General features: G+C 38.8%; 1 protein-coding gene and 1 long non-coding RNA gene across 3 annotated transcripts; one reads left to right on the top strand and one right to left on the bottom strand.

Moving 5' to 3' along the window:
- Positions 1-9,699: 9,699 nt before the first annotated feature.
- LOC129457403 (uncharacterized) lies at positions 9,700-17,033 on the bottom strand. Its single transcript, XR_008649239.1, has 4 exons — positions 16,735-17,033; positions 15,916-16,149; positions 15,315-15,423; positions 9,700-9,756 (listed from the first exon to the last, which is right to left on the bottom strand). It is a non-coding gene; the product is annotated as an uncharacterized LOC129457403 (long non-coding RNA).
- Positions 17,034-17,924: 891 nt separating this feature from the next.
- On the top strand, positions 17,925-21,921 carry hlx1 (H2.0-like homeo box 1 (Drosophila)). 2 transcript variants are annotated; one of them, XM_033991285.2, is made up of 4 exons: positions 17,925-18,482; positions 19,062-19,244; positions 19,741-19,925; positions 20,997-21,921. In XM_033991285.2, exons 1-4 carry the CDS (start codon positions 18,044-18,046, stop codon positions 21,339-21,341), a joined length of 1,152 nt encoding a protein of 383 aa, XP_033847176.1. In that variant the 5' UTR covers positions 17,925-18,043; the 3' UTR covers positions 21,342-21,921. The 2 variants fall into 2 exon arrangements, with proteins under 2 accessions (XP_033847176.1, XP_055088258.1); XM_055232283.1 differs by having other exon boundaries at positions 17,945-18,482; positions 19,062-19,236; positions 19,727-19,925; positions 20,997-21,674.
- The last annotated feature ends 935 nt before the right edge of the window (positions 21,922-22,856 follow it).

Genomic DNA, 22,856 nt, shown 5'->3' with positions numbered 1-22,856 from the left:
ATTTACTCAAGATATACGTTTACTGCTAAAACACCTGGACAAAAATGCATACCTTTGTGAGCAGGATCGCCTCTCCACAGAACTGACCTGTAACTTGGCCTGGTGGTGTGGCCTGTTTATTTCCACGAATAACAGTAAATTAAATGCCATAATGTGCACATTCCAGACAAAAGCAGTTACATAGTGCACCTTTAAACGTAAGGACAACTGATAATCAATAGCAAAAACACAGCTTGCGAAACAGGAATGATAACATATATAAAATAAAAAGTGTATATGTTTAGCTGCAATTGAAAGCAAGGATACACACATTAGGGGCAAATGGAATTTCTATGTTTTTATAATATAAATCAGATCACACATCCCCTACAAGTACTCTGAGTATGTGTGAGCCTCTCCCACAGTCTGAAACCCAATCGTCGTGTGAGACAGTCCAGAGCCTTGCACACAGGAGCAGACGTCTTTTCTCACCTGCTAATCTCAGGAGCACCGCGAGCGAGGTGAACGTGCCAATCGGAACATACTTATACACACTCTTATGGCTTGTTTTTTCTACAGCTGATAACTCCACATGGATTTGCCAATGCCCCATCATCTCAAGAAATGTGCATACTTCAGCCTTTGTAAATATATTTATGATTACCATCGGTAGATTTGTGGTCTGTCATTTTCTACAGTATAGTCATCGCAGTTTATCAGCACATTTATGACACAAATCTTATTAGTCCTCTTGTAGGCATCCTTCTACCTATGTCATGTGCTCACCATCATCCCTTCTCTGTACTTATCCAAATCATTTCAAATGGTCTCTCTGGCTTTGACTTGGTTAGTACTTGGGTAACACAACTTAAATACTATAATAAAGTAGTCCTTTTGTGTCAAAGTTTAGGTTGTGTCTGCCCACTGTGAGTTAATGTCAACAGCTTTATGTTAACAATATCTTAAACTTCAGAAATTATTTGCTTTTTATCTTACTTTTTCCCTTAACTCGGGCCACAGTCAGTACAAGTAGTTACAAATACTTAAAAAAACAAAACAAAAACACTTTTACTCTTTGTGTAATCATTTGGCTCACTTACCTCTACTTAAAGCTACCACATCTACAAGTTCATTTGATTTTGCTTACCAGTAGATGGCAGATGTGCAATCTGTTCTCCCCTCCCCTCACCTGGCCTTTGTTCAGATTCACCTGTGCTCTCTGGTCTTCTTCTGTCATTCCAAAGCTGGCACACTATCAGACAGCAGTAAGGTAGATAGCATCTAGTGGTGAAGTGTGAGAATACAGCAGCAAATATAATTTGTAGCTTTAAATAACATTATTATATTTTAGTAGACTACTCTTACTGAATACTCTACCCACCCCATTTTTACACCACCAGTGCCTCATGTCTGTTCTAAAGAATCTCTGATCTCGTCGACTCACTTTTGGATGTGAATATTGTGTTTTTATTGATGACTTGGGTCATGGAGGACAAGCAGGGACATCCTATAGCAGGAAGCATTGGCAGAGGGCTACCAGGAGGATAATATCTCGGGGAGCGCAGGGTCGTGAGTCGGAAATCCTCTTGAACGCTGCATATTTGAGTGTGTATTTGTCAGGACGGAGGGCACGGGAGGGGGAGGCGAGGGTGGAGAGAATGGGAGGAAACAGAGCATTATTCTGACTGAGCAGCACTTGGCAACACCACCATCGCCCAGACCCCACAGGGTCCCTATCAAAGCTGTCACTGTGTGCAATACAAGCCTCCATAATGTTAAAATTGTACTGTGTAACTGGAAGGTACACACCTGCTTGTCTCTATGTGTGGCTAGGATGATCCGCAGTATGGCATTAAATGTGTTTATGGGTGATTTTATTGCTCATAATTGCTTAGAAAAACATGCATTCCAATGAATCAGATTAAGATAAACTTTATTATCCCCAAGTGACTGAAGTGTGCCTTTGTTGACCAGATTTGCAACAATATGTTACTTTTAAAGTTATGCACTCAATAGAGCTTCTTGTTTCTATGGAGATAAGTTTAAGGCCATGGTTAGATGCCTGTGTCTGTTCTAAGATGGTACTGGTTTGCCCGGAATGTTCTGCAGTATGGCATTAAACATCTATCTATTCTATTCATTCTATCTATTGAATTCCAGGTGTTTATATTGCTAAAATACTTTAAAAACTCACAATTTTACAGTGAGTGGGGTCACCTCTCCACAGATGTGGTGCCACCTGCTGCTTGTCTCCATGAAAATAGATAAGTTCATGCCATACTGTGAAACATTCCAGGGAAAGGAATATCATCTCAAAATTGTTTAGCTTTTCCAAAAAGGCTACTTAACTTGTTTCTAAAATGCTCATATTGTTTAATAGAACTCTCTCCATAGAGTTGATCCAATTCAATTTCCTCTTCTCAACACACCAGACTCCCTGAGGCCTTAAAGAGAAAGGTGCGACATTTATCAGGCTTTAATGCACTGGCATAGACTGTATGAATACGTGTTGTTTGGGGGCATAATGGTCTATTGTTGTGGCTGGGGGAAACCAACAACACGTCCTTAAGGAGCATTGAACCAACAACCTGCAGCTGCTGCTCCTCTGCTTCCTTCCTGCTCTCTCCACTGGATTTGTATCAGGCAATGTTTACATGTGGGTCTGAAATACGTGGCGTGAAAACGAAATAATACAACAATGCAAGACAAAGAAATAAACCAAACCAATGATGTAAATAGGACTATAAAATAACATAACGTAAAGGTGCACTATGTAACTTTTGTGGTGAAGGGTCTGCTGCATGCTTGTCTCTATGGAGGTGTTATTGCTTTGCCTCAAATGTTGCACGGTATGGTATTAAACTTATCTATCTTACACTTCTTCAATTACAGATGTTTTTAATGCTCAAAAATTCCTTGAAAAACATGCATTCTTACTGTGACAGGGATTGCCTCTCCACAGGTCCGACCTGTAATTTAGCCTGGTTGTGCAAACTGTTTGTCTCCATGGAGATAGAGTTTAATTCTGGATTGTGTTCTATTCTAGTTTGTTGTGTTATAGATCAGTCTGTTATACAAAACTTTATTGATTTAACTGTTTAACTGTTAAAGCAGCGGTGTGAAAGATTTTGATTTTGAAATTAAATATAGTTTTTACTGATAACAATTTTAATGCTGATTAATTCTTAGTTGCAAAACATTGGGCATGATGTCCTATTTATTTATGTTATAATTTGATGTTTTGGTTCTCAGTATCAATCAATCAAAAAGCAAACATGGGTCTCTCATTTATGCTGAAATCCAGTTGCTATAAACCTACAAGAACTCTCTCTGATCTGAATGGTCTCTACCTAAACCCCAGTACCTGCAGACAATCATGAATCAGTGCTAGTGCATCCTCTGCAGCTCAGTAGGTGAAACATTTTTAAACAGTATGGGCACAGGCTACATACAGTTATTTTAATCACAATTCACTTATTCTCTGAGGTCTGACCAATTAGAGCTGGCCATGCAATGCCTTCCTGTATATTTGTGGCGTAGAAAGGAGCAGAGACAGCATTTTCTCCAGTCCAAACACACATTTTAACACATAATACATTTGAGTTTTTCCGAGGTCTTTGATGCTTTCTGGAGTTGTGTGTGGGTTGGAGGAGCTGCAGTTGAAGTGTGCCAGTCGTCTGTGAGTCTATCTCTCAAACACGTCAGCACACTCTTCACTGTATGTGGAGAACCTCTGCACATGAGGGCGTTCCTGTCATGAAGAACCACACCTACATCAACCCACACTATGGCCTCTTCACACTAGAGCATACCTTATGTTTGATATGTGTGTGCTGGCACGCTGGTATGCAAGGATTCAGGTTCAGTCAGGGGGGAAAGTAGTATAAATCTGGCCATGTAATTGTAAATCATAATATTTAAAGGTCCTATAATCCACAAAAGTTACTCTTACTGTGAGTTTTTAGCCATGTTATAATGCTGTCACCTCATCAAAAACGTACCAGGAGTTGTGTTTTGTTGTTGAGTAATCTTTTATTATCAGTCTACATTTCCAAAGCTCAAAATCCTCTGTTCCACCTTGTGATGTCAGAGATTGGCAGTGTTAGGTCTGAAATTATCCAAATGATTCTAGTGAAGACGAGTTTAAAAACACAGTGGAGCACTTCCTGTATTACCATATGACATCACAAGGTGGAACAGAGTGTCTTCAGTTGGAGAGAAGACCTCAGTCTAAATATGCAGGGTTTATGTGTTAAACATGTGGGGATGATTATAACATAGATTAGAAAATACTGTAATATGGGACCATTAAAATAATAGGAATCACAGAGGGCACATAAGAAAAGATATATGGATTTTTAAGTGGTCTTTTGTATTCTCCATAATTCTATGACAGAATCAGTTATGAGTCAGATTTTGACACTGGCAATGGTCCAATTAATAAACATTGGGTCTATTATTAGGCATTTCAATTCCAGTATATTTGGGGCACAGGTACAAAAAGAGATGGTTTTCAATGCAGCTTCTTGGTTCTATGGAGATATACAAGTTTAATGCCATAATTAAATGGTTGTGTTGCTACAAGATGGTTTGCCTGGAATGTTCCACAGTATGGCATTAAACACCTATCTTCCATGTAATGAATTTCAGGTACATAAAGTCTATTTGCTTGTTGACCAGCAGACCACCCTCCCTGTAGTACTTATGTGTACAGCATGTATGTGACTTGGGTGGGTGTGGGAAAGGCCTGGCTCCCCCTCACACAGCCACAGTCAGCTGATGCCTCCTCCAGCTCTCCCATCTCCTGCTCCGAGTCTAAACTGGACACTGGAAATCCCCCTCCTCTCCATCACAAGTCTTGTCTTCATGTAACAGACACTGTAAATAACTCACTGACTGACACAATACGCACTTTCATGGGAGAAAGCTCTCGTACAGATCTATACTTTTGATCTTGAGCCATAACAGACATAACAAAATCTATACATGTTAAATGCATATTTGTATCAATTAAAAAATACAAAACACTTGTGTATTACCTAACATTGTCCAGTATCACAAATGCAAATCCGGTTTGACTCAGGCCTTTTCTGTGCAGAGTTTGCATGTTTCTCTGGTTGCGTATTTCTTCGGGCACTCTGGATTCCCCCATCACCCCAAAACATGCACCATAGGTCAAATCATCCAGATAAGGTAGTCCTGACCCAGATTAGCTCAAGATCTAGAGATGAGTCCCAATTGCTCCTGACAGTTTACCTCTGTGGCATTGAAAAGTTGACCAAATGCAGAGGGAAAATTTCCTCACAGGGACAATGGTAAACATTGTACCTTAAAGCCACAGAATGTACCTTTTTATCCAAAATAGACTTAAATGAAAGCTTGTTTTTTCGCTTGGGAAGTGTTTATGGCACTGAAAAACATGTGTCCTTGCTTTGAGTGAGCTTGTATTTCTACAAACAAATCTTATTTTAGCCCAGAGGAGGGCCTGCTTGTTTCTGTTTGATGGAAATGTTGTTTCTTGAGCTATAATTTCCCATAGTATAACTCTCATAGTACAGCATAAAAAGTATCTATCTCCATTGAGAATGTTCTCAAGTACAGTTTTAACTTTCTATTTCCACTGAATCCTGCAGGTGGCGTACCACCTCCAGAAAGTTACATACTGTGCCTTTAACCTTACCTTCACCTTGATAATTCATTCATATATTTTTTTTATTTTAGAATAATGGATTTTTCCCCAAATTGTCAAGCTTTTCTACAAGAAAAAGACTAAATTCAAGTCCCTTAATATAATTCTACCAAAGTTAAAACAAACAAACAAAAACTTTAACTACAACAAATGATATTTATGTTTTATATCTGTGAAAGCTCTATCAGTTGAATCCACATGCAGACTGGCCCCTGGCTATAGCGTGTGTTTCAAGTCAGTCCATCTTCTGTAGAGACCTTTCCCATAAACTCTCCTCACTCTTGAACAATCCCCTGTGTAATGAGGCTGGGGATTTCTTAAGTGAATTAACACTTTGGCTGTGAAGACACGGCCCCACAGCTTAAACAGAAGCACACACTTGTATGCTCGTGACAGAGAGCATTGTATTCTGTGCTCATGGTGAGAGGCGTGCATTGTTTTGGTGGGAGATCTGAGATATGGTGCGTTCACTGACCTACAGGACCTGCCAGCACTTGCGGAGACAGTGAATGTGGCACGCAACACAAGCTTTGATCAATGATAAATGCTCACAAAGACGTAGCTGTGTACTTTCCCACAACTACCTGGAGCTGACAAGGGATTACATTGTCATATTTCTAAGGGAAGCAAAAGAAATTGGTTAAAATTCCAGTAATGTACTACTTGTTTTTCTGGTTGGTCCATTTTTAAGTTTACACACTGTAATTTTAATACTGTAGTACAAATAATGCATCTTTAAGTTTTATAACCTAAATAACTAAACATCACTAAAAATATTACAATACAAATACTGCTGATACCTTCACCTTCCAGACCTTCTCCAGCTCTTCTTTGAGTCTCTGGGATTTCTCTAGTTTTATCATTTAATTTTACTCGTTCTTGATGTTCCCATCACTTGGTATTACAATGTCCACCACAGTGGGATCGCCATTCTGTCAGTCTGTATCTGAAGTCCCACAGCATCTTGGCTTGATCATTCTCCATGACCTTTGGAGGTGTTTCCCACCTTGACCTTGGGGTCTCCAGTCCGTACTCTGCACAGATGTTTCTGTATATTATGCCCTATACCACGTTGTTATGTCTCTCCATGTATGCTTTCCCTGCCAGCATCTTACACCCTGCAGTTATGCGCTGGTCTCAGGGGCCTCTTTGCACAGCCTACACCTTGGGTCTTGACTGGTGTGGTAAATCTGGGCCTCTGTCGCTCTGATGCTCAAGGCGTGCTCCTGTGCTCCAGGATGAGCCTCTGTGCTGTCCTTCAGAACAGCTCTCTCAAACTATTGGTAGGATTTCTTGATATCAACCACAGTTATGTTTTTGGCTATACATCCCATTTAGAGGTTTGTCTGTTTGGATCTGTTATAGTTTAATTACTTGCATTCTGCATCTTTTCCTACTCTCAGCCTTCAGCCTACTGTCCTCTCTCCCCTGTGTTTCCCAGGCGTCCCTCTGACCTGCTCCATGCCTCGGGTGCCCTCTCTCTGCCCTCTCACTGCCCTCTCACTGCCCAGTCCAGGGTCTCGGGTCCAGGCTACACAGGCTTGTATTGTAGCCTACGCCTGTCACACACCACTCTGGACATAAACCATACTTTTACCAATCCACTACTTGTAAGCAGTATTTGTAATATGGCAGTCTGCAATTTTTCTAACAGAGGTTGCATGGTGGTTTACTGAGTCCCACACATCCAGTTACTTAACGTTTGTAAAATGATGAGCAATTTGGCATTACCATTCATTTTTTTAAGAACATAAGCCCAACAACGCAATCTTAGGTTTTTATGATTAAATATAATAATAAACTAATGCATACTTATATAGGCTCTAATGCATGTTTTACTGTCCCAAAAAGACACTGAATTACAACTTACTTATAAGTATATGTGTTTCAGCTTACTATAATATATTTTATAATATTTTGTTAATTTCTTAATAACTATGGCAACAGTTCTACTTTTTCATCATTCTGAACCCACTGAATAAGACATTGTTTCAGAAAGTCCAGGTGTGTAGATGCATTTGAAATGTTTCTATGATTTAAACTAGAGGAAAACAACGTTAGTTTATACAGAAACAATGAGCCTAAATACCAGGGAAGAAGGAGGGAAGTGAGAGAAAAGGAGGAAAAACCAGAGCTCGGGTCGTGACTGCAGTGATTTATGGGTAATTCATCAGAGGCAGCGTGCTCTTAGGAGATTTCATATGCTTCTTATACACATTGTTTCAAGACCTGCTCAAAACTACACTACATCGAATCTTAGTGTGTTCATGCTTATTGAATATGAATGTCTTGACTTTTACAATAACATGTCTAATATCTTTCACACTGTCTATAGATAAACAGATCAAATTAATTTATGCATTTATTTAATCTTTCTTCTAATTATCCTTAACATAATTAAATACAGTTATTTTGAAAAAAAGTTTCAATTGATCCTATACTTTAATCTCCAAGTTATATTATAGCCTATCTACATTTGAGAGATAATTACTATTTTTAGGCTATTTTTTAATATAAATTTGTATAACCAAATACTGAATTTGATATACAATATGTAAACAAAATTTCTCTCAGAATCCATAAAAATAGCATCTTTAACTTGACGTTATTTGAATACTGGAGTTCGAAAGGGTCCTGTAGCTACATTTGGCCCAAAAATGAGCACAAGAATTTTTAAAAAACAAATTTTGCACTTAACTGTTACAAAATTAAATAAAGACCAGACCTCTTAAAAACTTGAGACAATTTATTTATAAATCTCTTTGCAGATTTCTTTTACATGAAAATTTTTATTTGAACATCAGCTGTTAACAGGTATTAATTTTGGCCCTTCAAGAAAAAGATAGGAGCACACCCGCTGTAACCTGCTCTTTACATTCACGATGAACAGCGCCCTCTTTTGGTGCTAATATGCCATGATAATCTTGATTCACTTGAGTGTTATTTTGTAATAGCAATAGAATTAGAATGTATACATATATTGCACAGGTTCACTCTCTTGATCAATCCAAGCATATTTACAACACAGTACATTTCACAGCAAACAGCACTGTCATGAGAAAATGAATAATTCTGTGTTTGCATACAGCATGGGTAGTAACAGCAGGCTGGATAAATCTGTCTTGTGAATTCCACTAAATTTATGTTGATTCTGACTTTCACAAACTTGGCTCATCTTTACTCCCTGTTTCCATGGCTACTGTGTGTTGACACTCCCTCTCTCAGCTATCAAAGCAGACACAAGCCAGGCGGCTCATGTCTGCTTTGATAGTGAGGTCATCCACTCTTTTACAGCTTCAATGTTTATCTGAGCAATGTTTAATGTTCGCCTGTGCACCATCTCCAGCACGTTCCCAGCATTCCTACATTTAATGAGCTCACCCATTCCCAAACTATAAAGCAGTGTGTGTGATTATAGTTCAGTTCAAAGTAGTTTGATGTGGGGACTGGTGAGGTTTGGCTAATTCTTTTAGATTTGCAACTGCACAAAAACATCTATATGGTTGTGAGTGGTAGTAGATACAAATGTCCAAAAGGGGGAGCTAGTGCACTAATAGCACCAACCTCAGATACCAACCACTTTGTAACTGGTGGCATGCCTTAGTTAGAAATCAACAGAAAAAGATCAATCAACATATCAATTTATTTTGATTTTTGAAAGATCAAATTAAAGTGTGATTGGTCCAAACTGTCCAAAATCTAATAATACAGAGGTGGACAGATTATCGAAACATCAATAATATTGTCTTTTGAAAATATGCTAAATTTAATAAAGGTATAAAGAGTACTTTTGTGAGTAATTTTACATATAAATATTTGTGTTAAATTAATACATGTTTTATGACATTTTGGTTGGGTTCGCCTAATGTCTGAATATTGTTATGGTAATATTACAAAAAAAAAAAATTTATGTAACATTCTAACAATATTGCCCACCCCCTATGAGAGCTAATAGCATTTTTTTTTAAGCAGAAAACAGTCACAGTTTAACACCCACTTACCTCTTTTGTCATGTACACTTTGTTTTAGGTGCTGGTTTTCTGGTCTCTAGTTTCACAACAAGCCCATGAAGTGGTATGTCTCCTCTCCTGCAATGTAGCAATAAAAATAATTCTGTTACTATTACAACTATTGATATTATATGTTTTACTGTTGTTCCCCTATGGAATTTGCTTTGTCTCATACGTTTGAAAAATCCACCAATCACTCTCCTCCAAAAGTCCTTACCCCTTCACTGGTAATTATTTCACCACTCAAACTGCAGATCATTTATAACCTTATTTACAGTGCAACTCAAATGTTGCCACAGAAGGTACAAGAACTAATTGAGTTAAACTTTTCTGGTAGAAGATCTGCCACGTACTTTTCTCCATATTTTGCCTAGAATGTTCCACAGTATGGCAATAGACTTATCCATCTCTATAGCCACAAGCATGTACCACTAGGCCAAGTTTGGAGTGTTTAAAGTATTTTGAGCAATACAAAACACCAATAAGTTAATAAATAAACAAGATAGGTAAGTTTAATGCCATAGTGTGGAACATTTCTGGCAAAGCAATGACCCCACACCAGTGCACCTTCAACACACTAAAACTAGGACTGAATTACTTTTATACATATTATATATATTTTATACATGACCATCTACATATCTATATAACTATGAGGGGAAAATCAGCTTTTTCTAATTAGGCTTTACTAATCAGTTAACCACGGCACTTGTTAATGTTCCTTGTGGCTGTCTGTTTAACTAAACAACACTGGTTCAAATAGCAGAGTAGCTGTAGCATGCAGCGTGGGGCCTTTCTTGAACTTGTTTCTGAGTTGGCAGTGTCCAGTTTCAGCACTTCTCCACACCAGCAGCTGACACCTGCCTCCACTTCCTGAAACAGACCTACTTCCTCCCTAAGGACCGCCCCAGCCTTTAATGGAGGTCAAAGGTTATGGCCAAAGTCTCCTGAGGTCCCCAAACATCGCAAAGCACACATGTTAATTAGCCACACGGATACTTTCAATCATTTTACAGGCCACACATGCAAATCATGTGTTATGGCAAGTGTGTAAGCTGATACGAGGTGGGCATTTGAACTGTGGCTAGATCAAAGTCTTATTTCAAATATGAAAACTAATTTAAGAAAACTACTTGCTTCTGGTATTTTATTTACAGCATATGTTGTTGTTTTCCATGTCATTCATAAGCATTCAGTTTAGTCTGTGTCTAGTTGTGTCAGTGGTACAGGACCTCTAGATGGCGACCTTCACTTAACAACATCATTGACATTGACTGTTCATGTTCTATAAATTCTCAAATGTACTGACGAGGTGGACAAAGTACTAAAGGTGTACTTATTACCCAGGCAATATCAATGCATTTCAATGAGGCTATATTGTAAAAATGTATTAGAGTGTGGGGATGCGCTGATCCTTAAACCCAATTAAAGTACCACAAAAATGGATCCAACTGTATTTTGTTACCGTTTTATCTTTCAGGTAACTACCTAACTGCTTTGTATAAATACCATTTTAGATGTTCTGGACAAACACCAGTCAGTAAATAGTTACATCAATTTATATGTCACACCAGAATATCTGCAGAACCAATATCTTTGAAGTGATACCCATCAAATGTTCCAGTATCTGCATCAGTGCATCTCTGATAAAAGCAAAGTAGAATGAAGATCTGGTCATTTTTTTCTCCCTGTTGATAGTGGTTTAAGTCAGTTTAATGGCAGGAACAGTATTCATTATTTGCTAATAGCTCTCTCTTAAAGCTACCATTTGTAATATTGGGGCTACCATTTGTGGCTAACCTGGCACTGTTGTATTCTCACATAACACCACTGGATGCTATGTGACAGAAGAAGACCAGAGAGCACAGATGAGCCTGAACAAAGGCCAGGTGAGGGGAGGGGCAGGGGTTAGGGTTAACAACTGAAAAGAAAATGTCCCTTTATTTACTAAACCTAACTAAGGTTTAAACATTTACTTACAGTCTAAGAGTAAGCCCTGCCTATTACAGAGTGCATCTAGAGATGTACTAATGTGCCTGGTTTAGCATTGCCTGGTTTGATCTATGATATTTTTCCATCTGTAGTTTAAACAGTAGCCTCTGATGAAGCGTTAATGTGAATACAGTTATCTGCTCTGTGTCAGACTAAAGTGTATAACCAACTGGGCTATCAGTGTGGCCATAAACCACCACCATGACGAACATTTTGCCACCTTATTACTCGATAAGGAAGCAGCCGGGCCCGCTGCAGGCTGGTATTCCCATTTCATGTCAAAGTATTTACAAATGGTTTAATGTTTACTTATACACTGTTAATCATGATATTGCTTTGTATACCCAAACCTAGCAATTGGTAGAAAGGGCTTGTCTTTACAGTCAGTATATTATAGTGTTGATTTTGTTGTGGTGATGAGCAATCTTGAAGTTGTGGGAGACACTATAACAAAAATATTGCTTTGAAGAAGACATTCTGAATTCTTTATGAATTAAGTACTTACAATTTCTGGGTTTCCAAAATATTTTAAATTTTTCCCTTCAGTGTCCATATTGGGACGATATCTATGGAATTTAGGCAGTACTTCAGGATGGTACCACTTAGATTTGTAAAGCGACAAGAAGTATTCATAAACCCAGAAATAAACCGGAATTCTACAAAAAATATCACAGGGGACTGAAAAACGTCTCAGATTTGTGCAGTATCATTGAGCGAAGCTCTAAAGTGTGTTCATCTGAGGTGAGAGGAATGTCATTTTGTTTGTAAATGATCTGTGACCAATAAGATCACTGTTTCATGTGAGTCACTGAAAAAAATCATATTGCACAATCATGTTTGGTTCTGGCTTGAGACAGGACGGAGGAGACTGATATCAAAATCAGTCTGCTCACCACTGTCTGTATAAAATATTGACAGATTTCATTCTGGATTTGCCAGGCAACAGGAGACAGAGACAGACAAGGGGAACCTTTTGTCCTGAGGGCTCCTCAAACTGATGACCCAACCTGATGAATCCTCACTGACACCTTTGTTTGAGTTATTCTAATCATATTGTATTTTAACTGCTCAATGTGTTTGAATTGCCCCTCTGGGATAAATAAAGTTATATTGAATTGTAACTTGAGGAGCACATGCATGTGTGTGTCGTCTTGTGAAAAACCCTGATAAGTGATTCAAAATCTGCTTCAAAAGTACTTAGCTTTGACCTGGGAGAAACCCTGCCTTGAGGGAGCCTTATGTTTGGATGTATTGTTTGGTGATGGCTTACGCCTGTCCTCTCTATGACAGCTTCAACAGTGGACAAAACCCAGTAGGCCCTATAATAGTTTGTTATTACGACGTCTCTGTTAGCATTGGTCGTTTCTCTTTTCTCTTTAACTTGTGTGTACATTTTGCACACTGGAGCTGTGGAGGGCATTGAACCCGCTGCGCAAGAGGCAACTTTAATCTGCCTCAGTGTAAACACGTGGATTTGCTCAACGACACTAAGTCACTGTGATATTTAAAAGCGTCCATTACGACAACCCCTTAGCGTGTTTATACCATAGGCCATAGTGATTAGTCTAGCACTCCACTGTCCAGCTAACGACCACTTCACATCTTCAGAACTAGACCTGCAAATAGAAATGCAGTCATGTGAAGGAATTTATTCTTCTTAATTGAATGAGCTAAGTCTATGGAGACACTTGAAATCCATTAGAGGGAAAAGAATGACTATATTAGACCTAATAATTGCCACTTTACAAATCAGCAGGATAATTATGTGAGTTCTGATGCGACTGACCACGTGGCTTTTCAGTCGGCATTGCAATATCATTTTAATAGTTTTGAGAGGATTTATAGTTTTCCAAAAATGGCAGATGACACACACTGGACAAGATAACCATATAAGGAAGGTCTCTGTCATCCTTTCATTTCATTACAGATAATTTGCTAAAAAAAAAAGGTGTATACTATCTGCAATTAAAAATCTAGATTTACATTAAAAACAATATTTAACACTATTTTTAGTGGCTCACATTATATTATTTATACATGTAAATAATAGTTTGGAGTTACCCTGAAATGTGAAATTTTAAAGGGGCAAAGTATCAAACCTCCAACCTCTAGTTCCAACATATTTAAAAGAAAATGTCTCTTTAAAGATGCACTATGTAACTTTTTGGTGGAGGGTCTGCAACCTGCTTGTTTCCATTATGTCATTTCTTTCCCTGGAATATTCCAGAGTATAGCATTAAATCTCTGTTTTGTATTTAATTGTTTGCAGCCGTTTTTATTACTACAAAAATACTCGGCCTGGTTGCATCTCTCTAAGGAGATAGATATTTTTAATGCCATACTGCGGAACATTTCAGGAAAATTAAAAACCTTTAAACAAAAAATGTATACCACGCAAGAACTGTATAATTTTGCCTGTGCTATTCTACTAAGTTCATCTGTCGCCAACTTATGCACCCCACCTCTTGTTATAATATGAATGAAACAATCACCTGAGTGGGTTGACCTGGTGTGGTCGGTACAGCTCTTGTTTTCATTTGACATGGGCTTCTTTCTCCTGCATCCCTCTGCTCAAACCATGGCTCAGTGCCCAACAGAAGGCTGTGTACAATGGCCCAGGTCCCATTAAATCTGCAAAAGTTCCTTCCTCGGATAAACATGGCCAGAAATAGTCCTGCTGGCTCGGGCCTCACAGTCTTTTACAGAGGGGAGCAATAATTCTCTGTGTAATAATGGAAATGGTTTAATTTGGTCTCTGATCCCCAAACCTGGAGGGGCCCATTCAGTTTCCCTGTGACTGATAAGACACTCTCAAAACGCACATGAAGTAATTAGACTACAACAATAGCCACTATAGCTAGTCTATATAATGTTAATTGGTGTTTGTTAGCATTCCATTGATGCTTGGACATTCATTTGCTTGTCTGTTTAAGCCCTGATTATTTTTATGACTTAATTACAGGACACAAGCTGCACCCTCCAGCGTTTCTTGTTTTGAATGCTATGGAGTTTCAAAATACATCACAACTTAATAAAGGTGCACTATGTAACTTTCATGATGCTGGGTACCGTGGAGACTGTATTGTTTTGCCATTGAAATACCACAGTATGGAATTTCACTTGTCTATCTTGCATCTATTTAAATGTGTGTGTGTTTATTGCTAAATTACTAAATAAAATATGCACTCTTGCATTGAGTGGGGTTGCCTCTCCAGAGATCTGACATGCAACTTGACCTAGTGATGCCATTTGCTGTCTCCATGGAGATAGTATAGATTGTAGTATAGCATTAAACCTGTCCATGAAGGCCAAGTTACAGGTCAGATCTATAGTGGCAAGTCAGATCACAGGTAAAATGTCTGTTTTTCATGGTATTTCTTTTAATTTAATTAATAAATACTAGGGAACATTCCGGACAAACTCTCCTCCAGAAAATGATTAATTTTGCTAATTGTTAATAAACACGGGGACTGGCAAAATCCTTCTAATTAATACGCAAAATGAATGATAAGGATTGAATAAGCATGTTGAAACAGGAAACATCTTTTTTTATGAAAATACCATTTGAGTGAGAGACTTCATAATATATTGTAGAATCTTTAAACCAGTATGATTTAGCACCAAAAATATGTACATTAACTTACCTGTACATGTGTCTTTTCTTCATTCTTGCAGATTTTGAATGATGCTGGAGTTGCTGGCACAAGCAGAAATCCCACCTGCGATCATTTATACAGCTCCGCAGAGAGACGCCTGGAAAAAGGGGAAATGGAGGTGAATAATAGTGTCCAGTGGAGCTCTGGCAGCAAATGTAATGTTTCAGTTTTTACAGGTGATTTGCTCTAATGTGTTCTGAAAGGATATTTTTCATGATACTCAACCTGAACTTGAATAGAAGGACAGGAATCTATATTCTTATTAAAACCATGACTTCTACAATCCAAATTTATTTTTCATCTGGAGGGCCAATCTGTACCCATTACACAAACAGTAAGGTCAGCATTGTTGTATGCACATTCACACCCAAACACAGACACAACTTCTCTAGGCCTACTAAGGGAAAAAGGGAAATGTTTCAATGTAAATTTGAAACTTTTTGTTATTAATATTATTATTATATTTTTTTTTTAAAAGTGTATTCTTACATATAGGCCTTACATGTCAAACGGACAGTCAGTGAATAAATCTCGCCTCTGCAAGAGCGCATCCTGTGGCTGTCAGGTGACTCAATGCGCGCATACTCACAGAGCGCTGTTTTTGATGCTTCCCGCTGAAAAGAAAAAAAACAAAAAAACTAATCGTCGGTCACTGAAATAACTGGAGGCGTGCTGTGTCTGCCATATCCTCTTCCCTGGATTGTTTTGACTGCGTGATGGAGGGCAAACCTTTAGTATCTCACCGCTAATTTTAACCCGGAAAAGTCTCACTCGAAAACACCGTGATGATAGGAGGCAGCCGGGGTCATCGTGGCTTCCGTGCCTATGAATCAAGAGCAAAGCCATGAATGCGCACAACTTCAGAGGCTATTGTTTGCGAACATGCGACGAGAAGTCCAAAGACATGACGCCGTGCACCTGCGAGCTGCGTGAATTCATCTGAAAAGAGCGTCTGCGAAACATCGAAAGTAGCGCACGAGACGCGGTAATACTAATTTTACGCACAGGCAAAACCCAACTGTACATTTAAATATTGGTGTATTAAATCCAGTTTTTATTTTTCAATTAAAATAATTTATGGAATACCTAAATACTTGGCTAATTTTTGTTAGATTTTTCCCTTTTTTTTTTTTTTAAGAATTGTTCGTTATTATATTTATTATTTACTATATTATTATAATATATTTATTTTTAGTGTATTTTTTTTTTATTATATAGGGCATAGCTATTTTTATGGCCTAATATCTAAAACCATAATTTTAGCATTGGGCTTCATTGCAGGCCAAACCTTCATGGAAATTGTAATTTATGTGCTGCTTTTCAATTTCTTTTCAAGCCGACAGGTTTTCATTGTATAAAGACGTATCCTTTCAAACGCATTTCGTCTCATTTTCTCTGTTCTTCCTACCTTTTAAGTACTGGTCACAAGATGGCATTGGCCGTGACCCGCAGTGAGAATCTTGAGGGGCCTTGCGGATGAAGTATCGCCTCTGATGTTAATTGTGTTTTCGTTTTCGCGGGGAATAGATTTCCTCTGTTTATTATGAGCATGGGGGCGGATTTGCGTCACCGTGCAACTTGCAGGTCGAGATAAAGTTGCACAAATATTGAAAGAAGGAAGTGCTAACAGTCATTATAAAGTGTCCCCCCCTGCACCGGAAGAAATAAGGATTTCTGCTGTATCCTAAAATACTGGAACAGCTTCTATTTTAGGGCCACATCTAGCAGGCGTATCCGCTCATTTAACACGAATCACAGCCCATCAAAAACAGGATGAGACGGAGCTAATAGAAGCACTGATTGCACTTGAACGGTGCATAGACAATAATAGCCTATTATACGCCTTATATTAGCCTTGGCTCTTTCGTATCAAATTGAATCACGTTGTTTGTTGTTTTAAATGGGCTTTTCAAATAAAAATCTAAATAATATTACATGTGTCTAATGCACTTTAAAAACAGCACAGTTGACCAAAGTACAGTGCGTAAATACAAGCCGGATGATTTTGTAAAAAAATAAAGCATTATTAATAATTAGTAATTTTGCATTATATGTCCCAATAATTAAAAATAGAGGCTTTCTGTATCCATTTTATATTTGTAAGTGCGTTTTCTGCTTTGACAAATCTGTGCGTAATTTGTGCGTAAAATAGATGATTGTGTCACACGCTCAGTCATAGCTGTTACTGCATTACTTCAAATGTATCCACTCCTTTTTTAATATCCATGCTTGCTTTCATTCACATTTGTCCGTTGCTATAAAGAGAAAAATCTTGAGAATGAAGTTGTGGGATCGTGCCACATTTTGCGGTCACAGGAGGGAGTGGCCTCTCGTTAAGTGATCAATCCATCATCTCGGGATCAAAATTGCTGCTCTCTCAGGTCGTGTGTGTGTGTGTGTGTGTGTGTGCGCGCGCGTGTGGGTGCGTACGTGTGTCTGTGTGTGTGTGTGTATGTGTATGTGTGCGAGAGTTACTTACACATCTTCATCTGCGAGGGCGTGATGTGAGCTTCAACGCGTCGCAGCCATTGGCCCAAAAAACGACCAATCAGTGTCAGAGACTGAACTTCATGCCGCGTCCGACCCAGAGCCTGGGATTTCAGAGCTGCGAGAGCAATACTGGCACTTCCACTAAGAGGGAACAACCAGCTGCGGGGTTTTAGTTATCTTTGCCTTTTCAACAAGCTTTCATATGTGTGTCTGAGTGTGACTACGGGATGTATACAGCCGGGCTCAATCCCTTTTACGCATCGAACTTCAGCCTGTGGTCTGCGTACTGCGCGGGGGGCTTCGCTGTGGATACCATGAAGAAGCCGTCGTTTTGCATTGCAGATATTTTACAAGCGGGAGACGGGGAGAACATCCCGAGTTCCTCCGCTCTCATGGTGCACATGGGGCACCACAGGACGCAGGGGCGCGCTGGCACACCTCCCCTGCGCCCGTCTCCCGTCGCTCCAGAGCCAGCTTTATACGCGGCCAGAGTGAGCCCTGCATCGCCCTACCATAGACACGGACTACAGCTAACCTCAGTGTCCCGGACCGCGTTCAACTCCCAACAAGCACCGCCGCCTTCCAGTAAAGACCTCAAGTTTGGAATAGATCGGATACTTTCCACGGACTTTGATCCAAAAAGTAAAGAAAAGTCGTCATTAAGAGGTGAGGAGATATTTTTACGCATTTTACGCATTATGGTCAGTTGTTGAAATTGTGCCTGTATTAGAAGAACACGTTTAACCAAAACATACAATTTGCCTTATATTTTGTACTCAAATTAAACTTTTGTAAACCATAACAAATTAATATAGGGATTTTGGTTTACGGGCCTATTCACAACACATAGGTTACTAAATATACATTCATTTCTGCATACAGCCAGAAAGTTACAAACTATATGCCAATGAGTCCGTTGCGCAATTTCAAGTGCAAAGTGTGTATTTGAAAGACTTTACATGCAGGGAGAGCAATACCATTTCCTTTGGCTACATATGTCAAGTTCAGAGGTCACCGAACTTACAATGGCATGGGCTTATTAATGTTTAATGTACTTAATAATAATATATTATGAAGTATTTTTAGAGTGTATGTTAGTGTATGAGACCATAGTGTTTTATCTTCTTGATAGATTTCTACTTTACTTTTATTCTATTTGAACCAAAAGTCTGTAAGTAAGTTGCATGTTATGTCCATACCTTTTCACTCATTACAAACAACTCCATATTTCTGGCTCTATGACAGATCTTACCTCCATCGTAAGCTCAAACCGTCAGTCAGGGCTCCACCATGTTGCGGTCCAGCCTACGTCCGGCCAGTACTACTCCTCCATAGACCCGGGGATGAGCGAAGCAGCCTCCATGATGGGCGCACTAGGCAGCAGCAGCAGACAAACAGGCCAGCATCAGTTTCAAGACAGCTTTCCAGGTGGTTATCACAGACATCTCAATAGCACAGGTGGAAAGAGTGTACAAGTAACAATAAGAATGATGCAACATTTTAAAAAAGACTCTGGCATAAGAAACCACAGATGTCTGAACACAGTAGACATTTGTCTCTTGCAAACAAATTAATTCAATCAACTCTTTCTAAAATAATTTGGTTTAAAACCCTCAATCTTAACAATAATTATTTAACATTTATAATTTGTTCCACCTCTGATAAATTGCTGTTTTCAGATTCCAGAAAGTGATTATCAGATTGGGGCATGAGCCCTTGTATTAATTACATGGTGTTTATCCAGGAGGATATTACACAAACACAAAACCTGATTACTGATAAATTCACTATTATAATAACCATACCTCAAAACGTACCTATACATTTTACCTGCCACCATATTGTTTAAACAATACAGAAACCGCTGTAATCTGAGTTTGTTATATTGTGGTCTTTACCTGTATGTTTACATTTACTGTCCTAGGCCCCTATGCTGTCCTCACCAAAGACACAATGCCCCAAACCTACAAGAGGAAGAGATCGTGGTCCAGGGCAGTGTTCTCCAACCTGCAGAGAAAAGGGCTGGAAAAGAGATTTGAAATTCAGAAGTATGTCACCAAACCGGACAGGAAGCAGCTGGCCGCCATGTTGGGTCTCACAGACGCACAGGTGAGGAGTGATGGCTGTCTTGTATTTTATATCTTTGATCACATTTTTTGTGTTCTCATTATCATTATGATTTGTTATATGTATGCTCCATTGTTTCAGAGGCCTAGTCATACCATAAGAATTGTCACATTTCCTCTAAGCATATAAAAAGTAGCCTGGTTTTGTTTGTATTGCAATTACAGTTATACTGCTGCTGACGGCTGGTGCATTCATCTGTAATACCATAAGCAAGCTTTACTTTCTAAAAAAGTAGCAAATAAAACATTACATACTATTTATTGTAACTGCACCACATTATTGTAACTGTGCCACCTATCCAATAAAATGTGGCAACCAGAGAGTCATAATTTTATGTTTTCATTATATAACGATATATGTTGAAGTACTATTTATTCGTTTAATCTGAGGACTTCCAAACTATATATGTAGATATAGATAGGCACCAACTGTGTAATGTATTTATTTAGGCCTAAGAAAAGCCAAAGGTAAATCTGTCAACTGGACAAAATTTGTAGGAGTGAAGACATTTTGCTGCTCATCCAAGCCGCTTTTTCAATTCTGGATGTCTGAGGGATTACACATACATACAGGATAATAGGCTTAAATTGCCTGTCCATTCATCGGGGTTCCTATTTTCACTAAATGTAAAATGCCATATAGTTTTGTGTGAACCAAACCTTTGCTTAACACTTAATTTATTTTCAACAATAAACAAAAATCACTTACCTGATTTAAGCGTATCATTAAGACCGCTGTAGCACGTGTTGCCCTTCTTAAATACAGGGCATGCCTATGGGCTGTTAATATTCCACCTACCTGGGTTACCTAGTAGGCCAGTTTGTGGTAAAATACAAGGGAGTCTATACAGTTTTTTTTTCTAAAGAGGTCAAGTTCTCCTTTCCATGGCAAAGGAAGTGCATGATTTCAGTATATTTCCACGTAGGCTATTATTGGGCCTATAGGTTTCTAAACCTCACCGAGGATTTCTCATTAGTATTTCACAAGAATAGGTCAAGAATAGGCCTTCCCTCTTTCACTGTGTAAATCTTACCCAGTCGTTGTGTTTCGCAGGTGAAGGTCTGGTTTCAGAACAGGCGCATGAAGTGGAGACACTCCAAAGAGGCGCAGGCCCAGAAGGACAAGGACCCAGCGGGGGACAAGACTCTGCCCGAGGCCTCGGAGAGCAAAGACCCGACCGAGTCTGACTGTGACAGCGAGCCCCGGACCGACTGTGAGTCCGACGACCCCGCGGAGGTAGACGAGGACGACGCGACTCATTTGGACGTTTCTTCGGTTCTTAACAATCAGACAAGCGTCATTATGAGCGGGACATGCGCACCAAGCAGTCCGCCCGGGAGTGAGGAGGGGACGGCCACTGCCAGCACGGACACAGCGGCCTCCCAGGTGCTGCTATGAAGGCCACTGTCAGCACGGGCTTAGTTCATGAACTATGGCGTTATAAAAGTATTAACTAGGCAGAAGAACGACAGCAGGGCTTTTTAAATGGACGGACTGTGGACTGTGGCAGGTATGGTTAGCCAGGCCTGTGGAGGCGCGGGCTAATTCCTGGAAAGTAGGGGCTAAAAAAATAACATAAGCTTGAAAATGTAAAACAAAATATAAACGAAGTCACCTTTTCAACTTTAAACCTAATAAAGCATATTCATTAGGTTAAAAATCAAACAAGGCATTTTAAGTCTCTTTATCATGTTCGACAAATAATTTTAAGCTAATTTGACAAAGCTAACTTACGCCACTAAATAGACGGTTCCATGTGCTGTCGTTTTCTTAGCAGTTTTCATGCCTTGATGTTTTTTCCCTCAAGTGAAGATAAACTGCGGTTGTGAATTTTATTTTCAGGTTATGAACCACTTGTTTCACGTAACAAAATCTCAGAACATCAGATAGTGTTTAAATATTTTGTCTGAATATATTTGTGCTATTTTGTTATTGATAATTTGCACTGAAAACTATGTAAATAAAACGTTTCCTATGTAAGAAAAAAAATGTCAACGTGTGCGATGTATTCAATAATTCTTGCTTATATAAACTCTTATTAATGTTTCAATATCAGCAGTGTTTCTATTGTGGGATAGCGTTTTATTTCTAATATCTAAAATATCCACTAATATTGAACCTGGTCATTTATTTGTGACTAGCTCCTTCAACACAATATATTACAACAAAAATCAGCATAATATCAATAATAACTTTATCTTTCCACATCTATATAAATGTAATAGGTCATGATAATGCAGCTCAGCAATATTAAGTAGAGTGGCAGTTAAAGGTAAGTTATGTTTTAGTTTATTTCTTTTGGCATAATTCACCTATTGGGATTTAATTAAGATGAACAATACCTCTTTGTTGCCTATTTACCCTTTAACTTGTTTGGAGTTACTGGCATGAACATTAGACTCAAGAGGGCAGATATTTAAACGTTTGTAATTTAAGTTAATACATTTTTGGAATAATTTCACACACAAGTTCAATCTCGTGTCATTCACCAGCTGAATTGTTTAACCTAACCATTTAATTTCAAAAGGTTTTACTTGATGATGTGCTTTAGCGCCCTTTAAGCACATAATGTTTTTCTGTTTCTGAAATATCTCTTGCAGCTCTGGATGAAGTGAATGGAGATTTTATAGCTTGTGTACATTATCTGGCTCCAGCAGCAGCAGCAGCATCCGAGATGGGTATGTTTTATGTGTACAGACCAAGATACGATCAACAAGTAAGTGACCCATTCGCAGAGCTGTTTGACTACTTCTGCTTTGAGGGCAGTGCAGGCTGATCAGACCAATGTGTTTTATATTGCAGCCTTCAAGACCAATCATGATAATCACAGAGACTAATACTAGAGGACAGGCTAGTGCTTAAGTGCTGTTTCCCAATAACCCTTATCTTGATGACCAGCGGTGAGTGCTTGTA

Source organism: Periophthalmus magnuspinnatus, chromosome 24 (genome assembly GCF_009829125.3).
Source record: "Periophthalmus magnuspinnatus isolate fPerMag1 chromosome 24, fPerMag1.2.pri, whole genome shotgun sequence".
NCBI lineage: Eukaryota > Metazoa > Chordata > Actinopteri > Gobiiformes > Gobiidae > Periophthalmus > Periophthalmus magnuspinnatus.
This window is presented reverse-complemented; position numbering and strand designations above follow the sequence as displayed.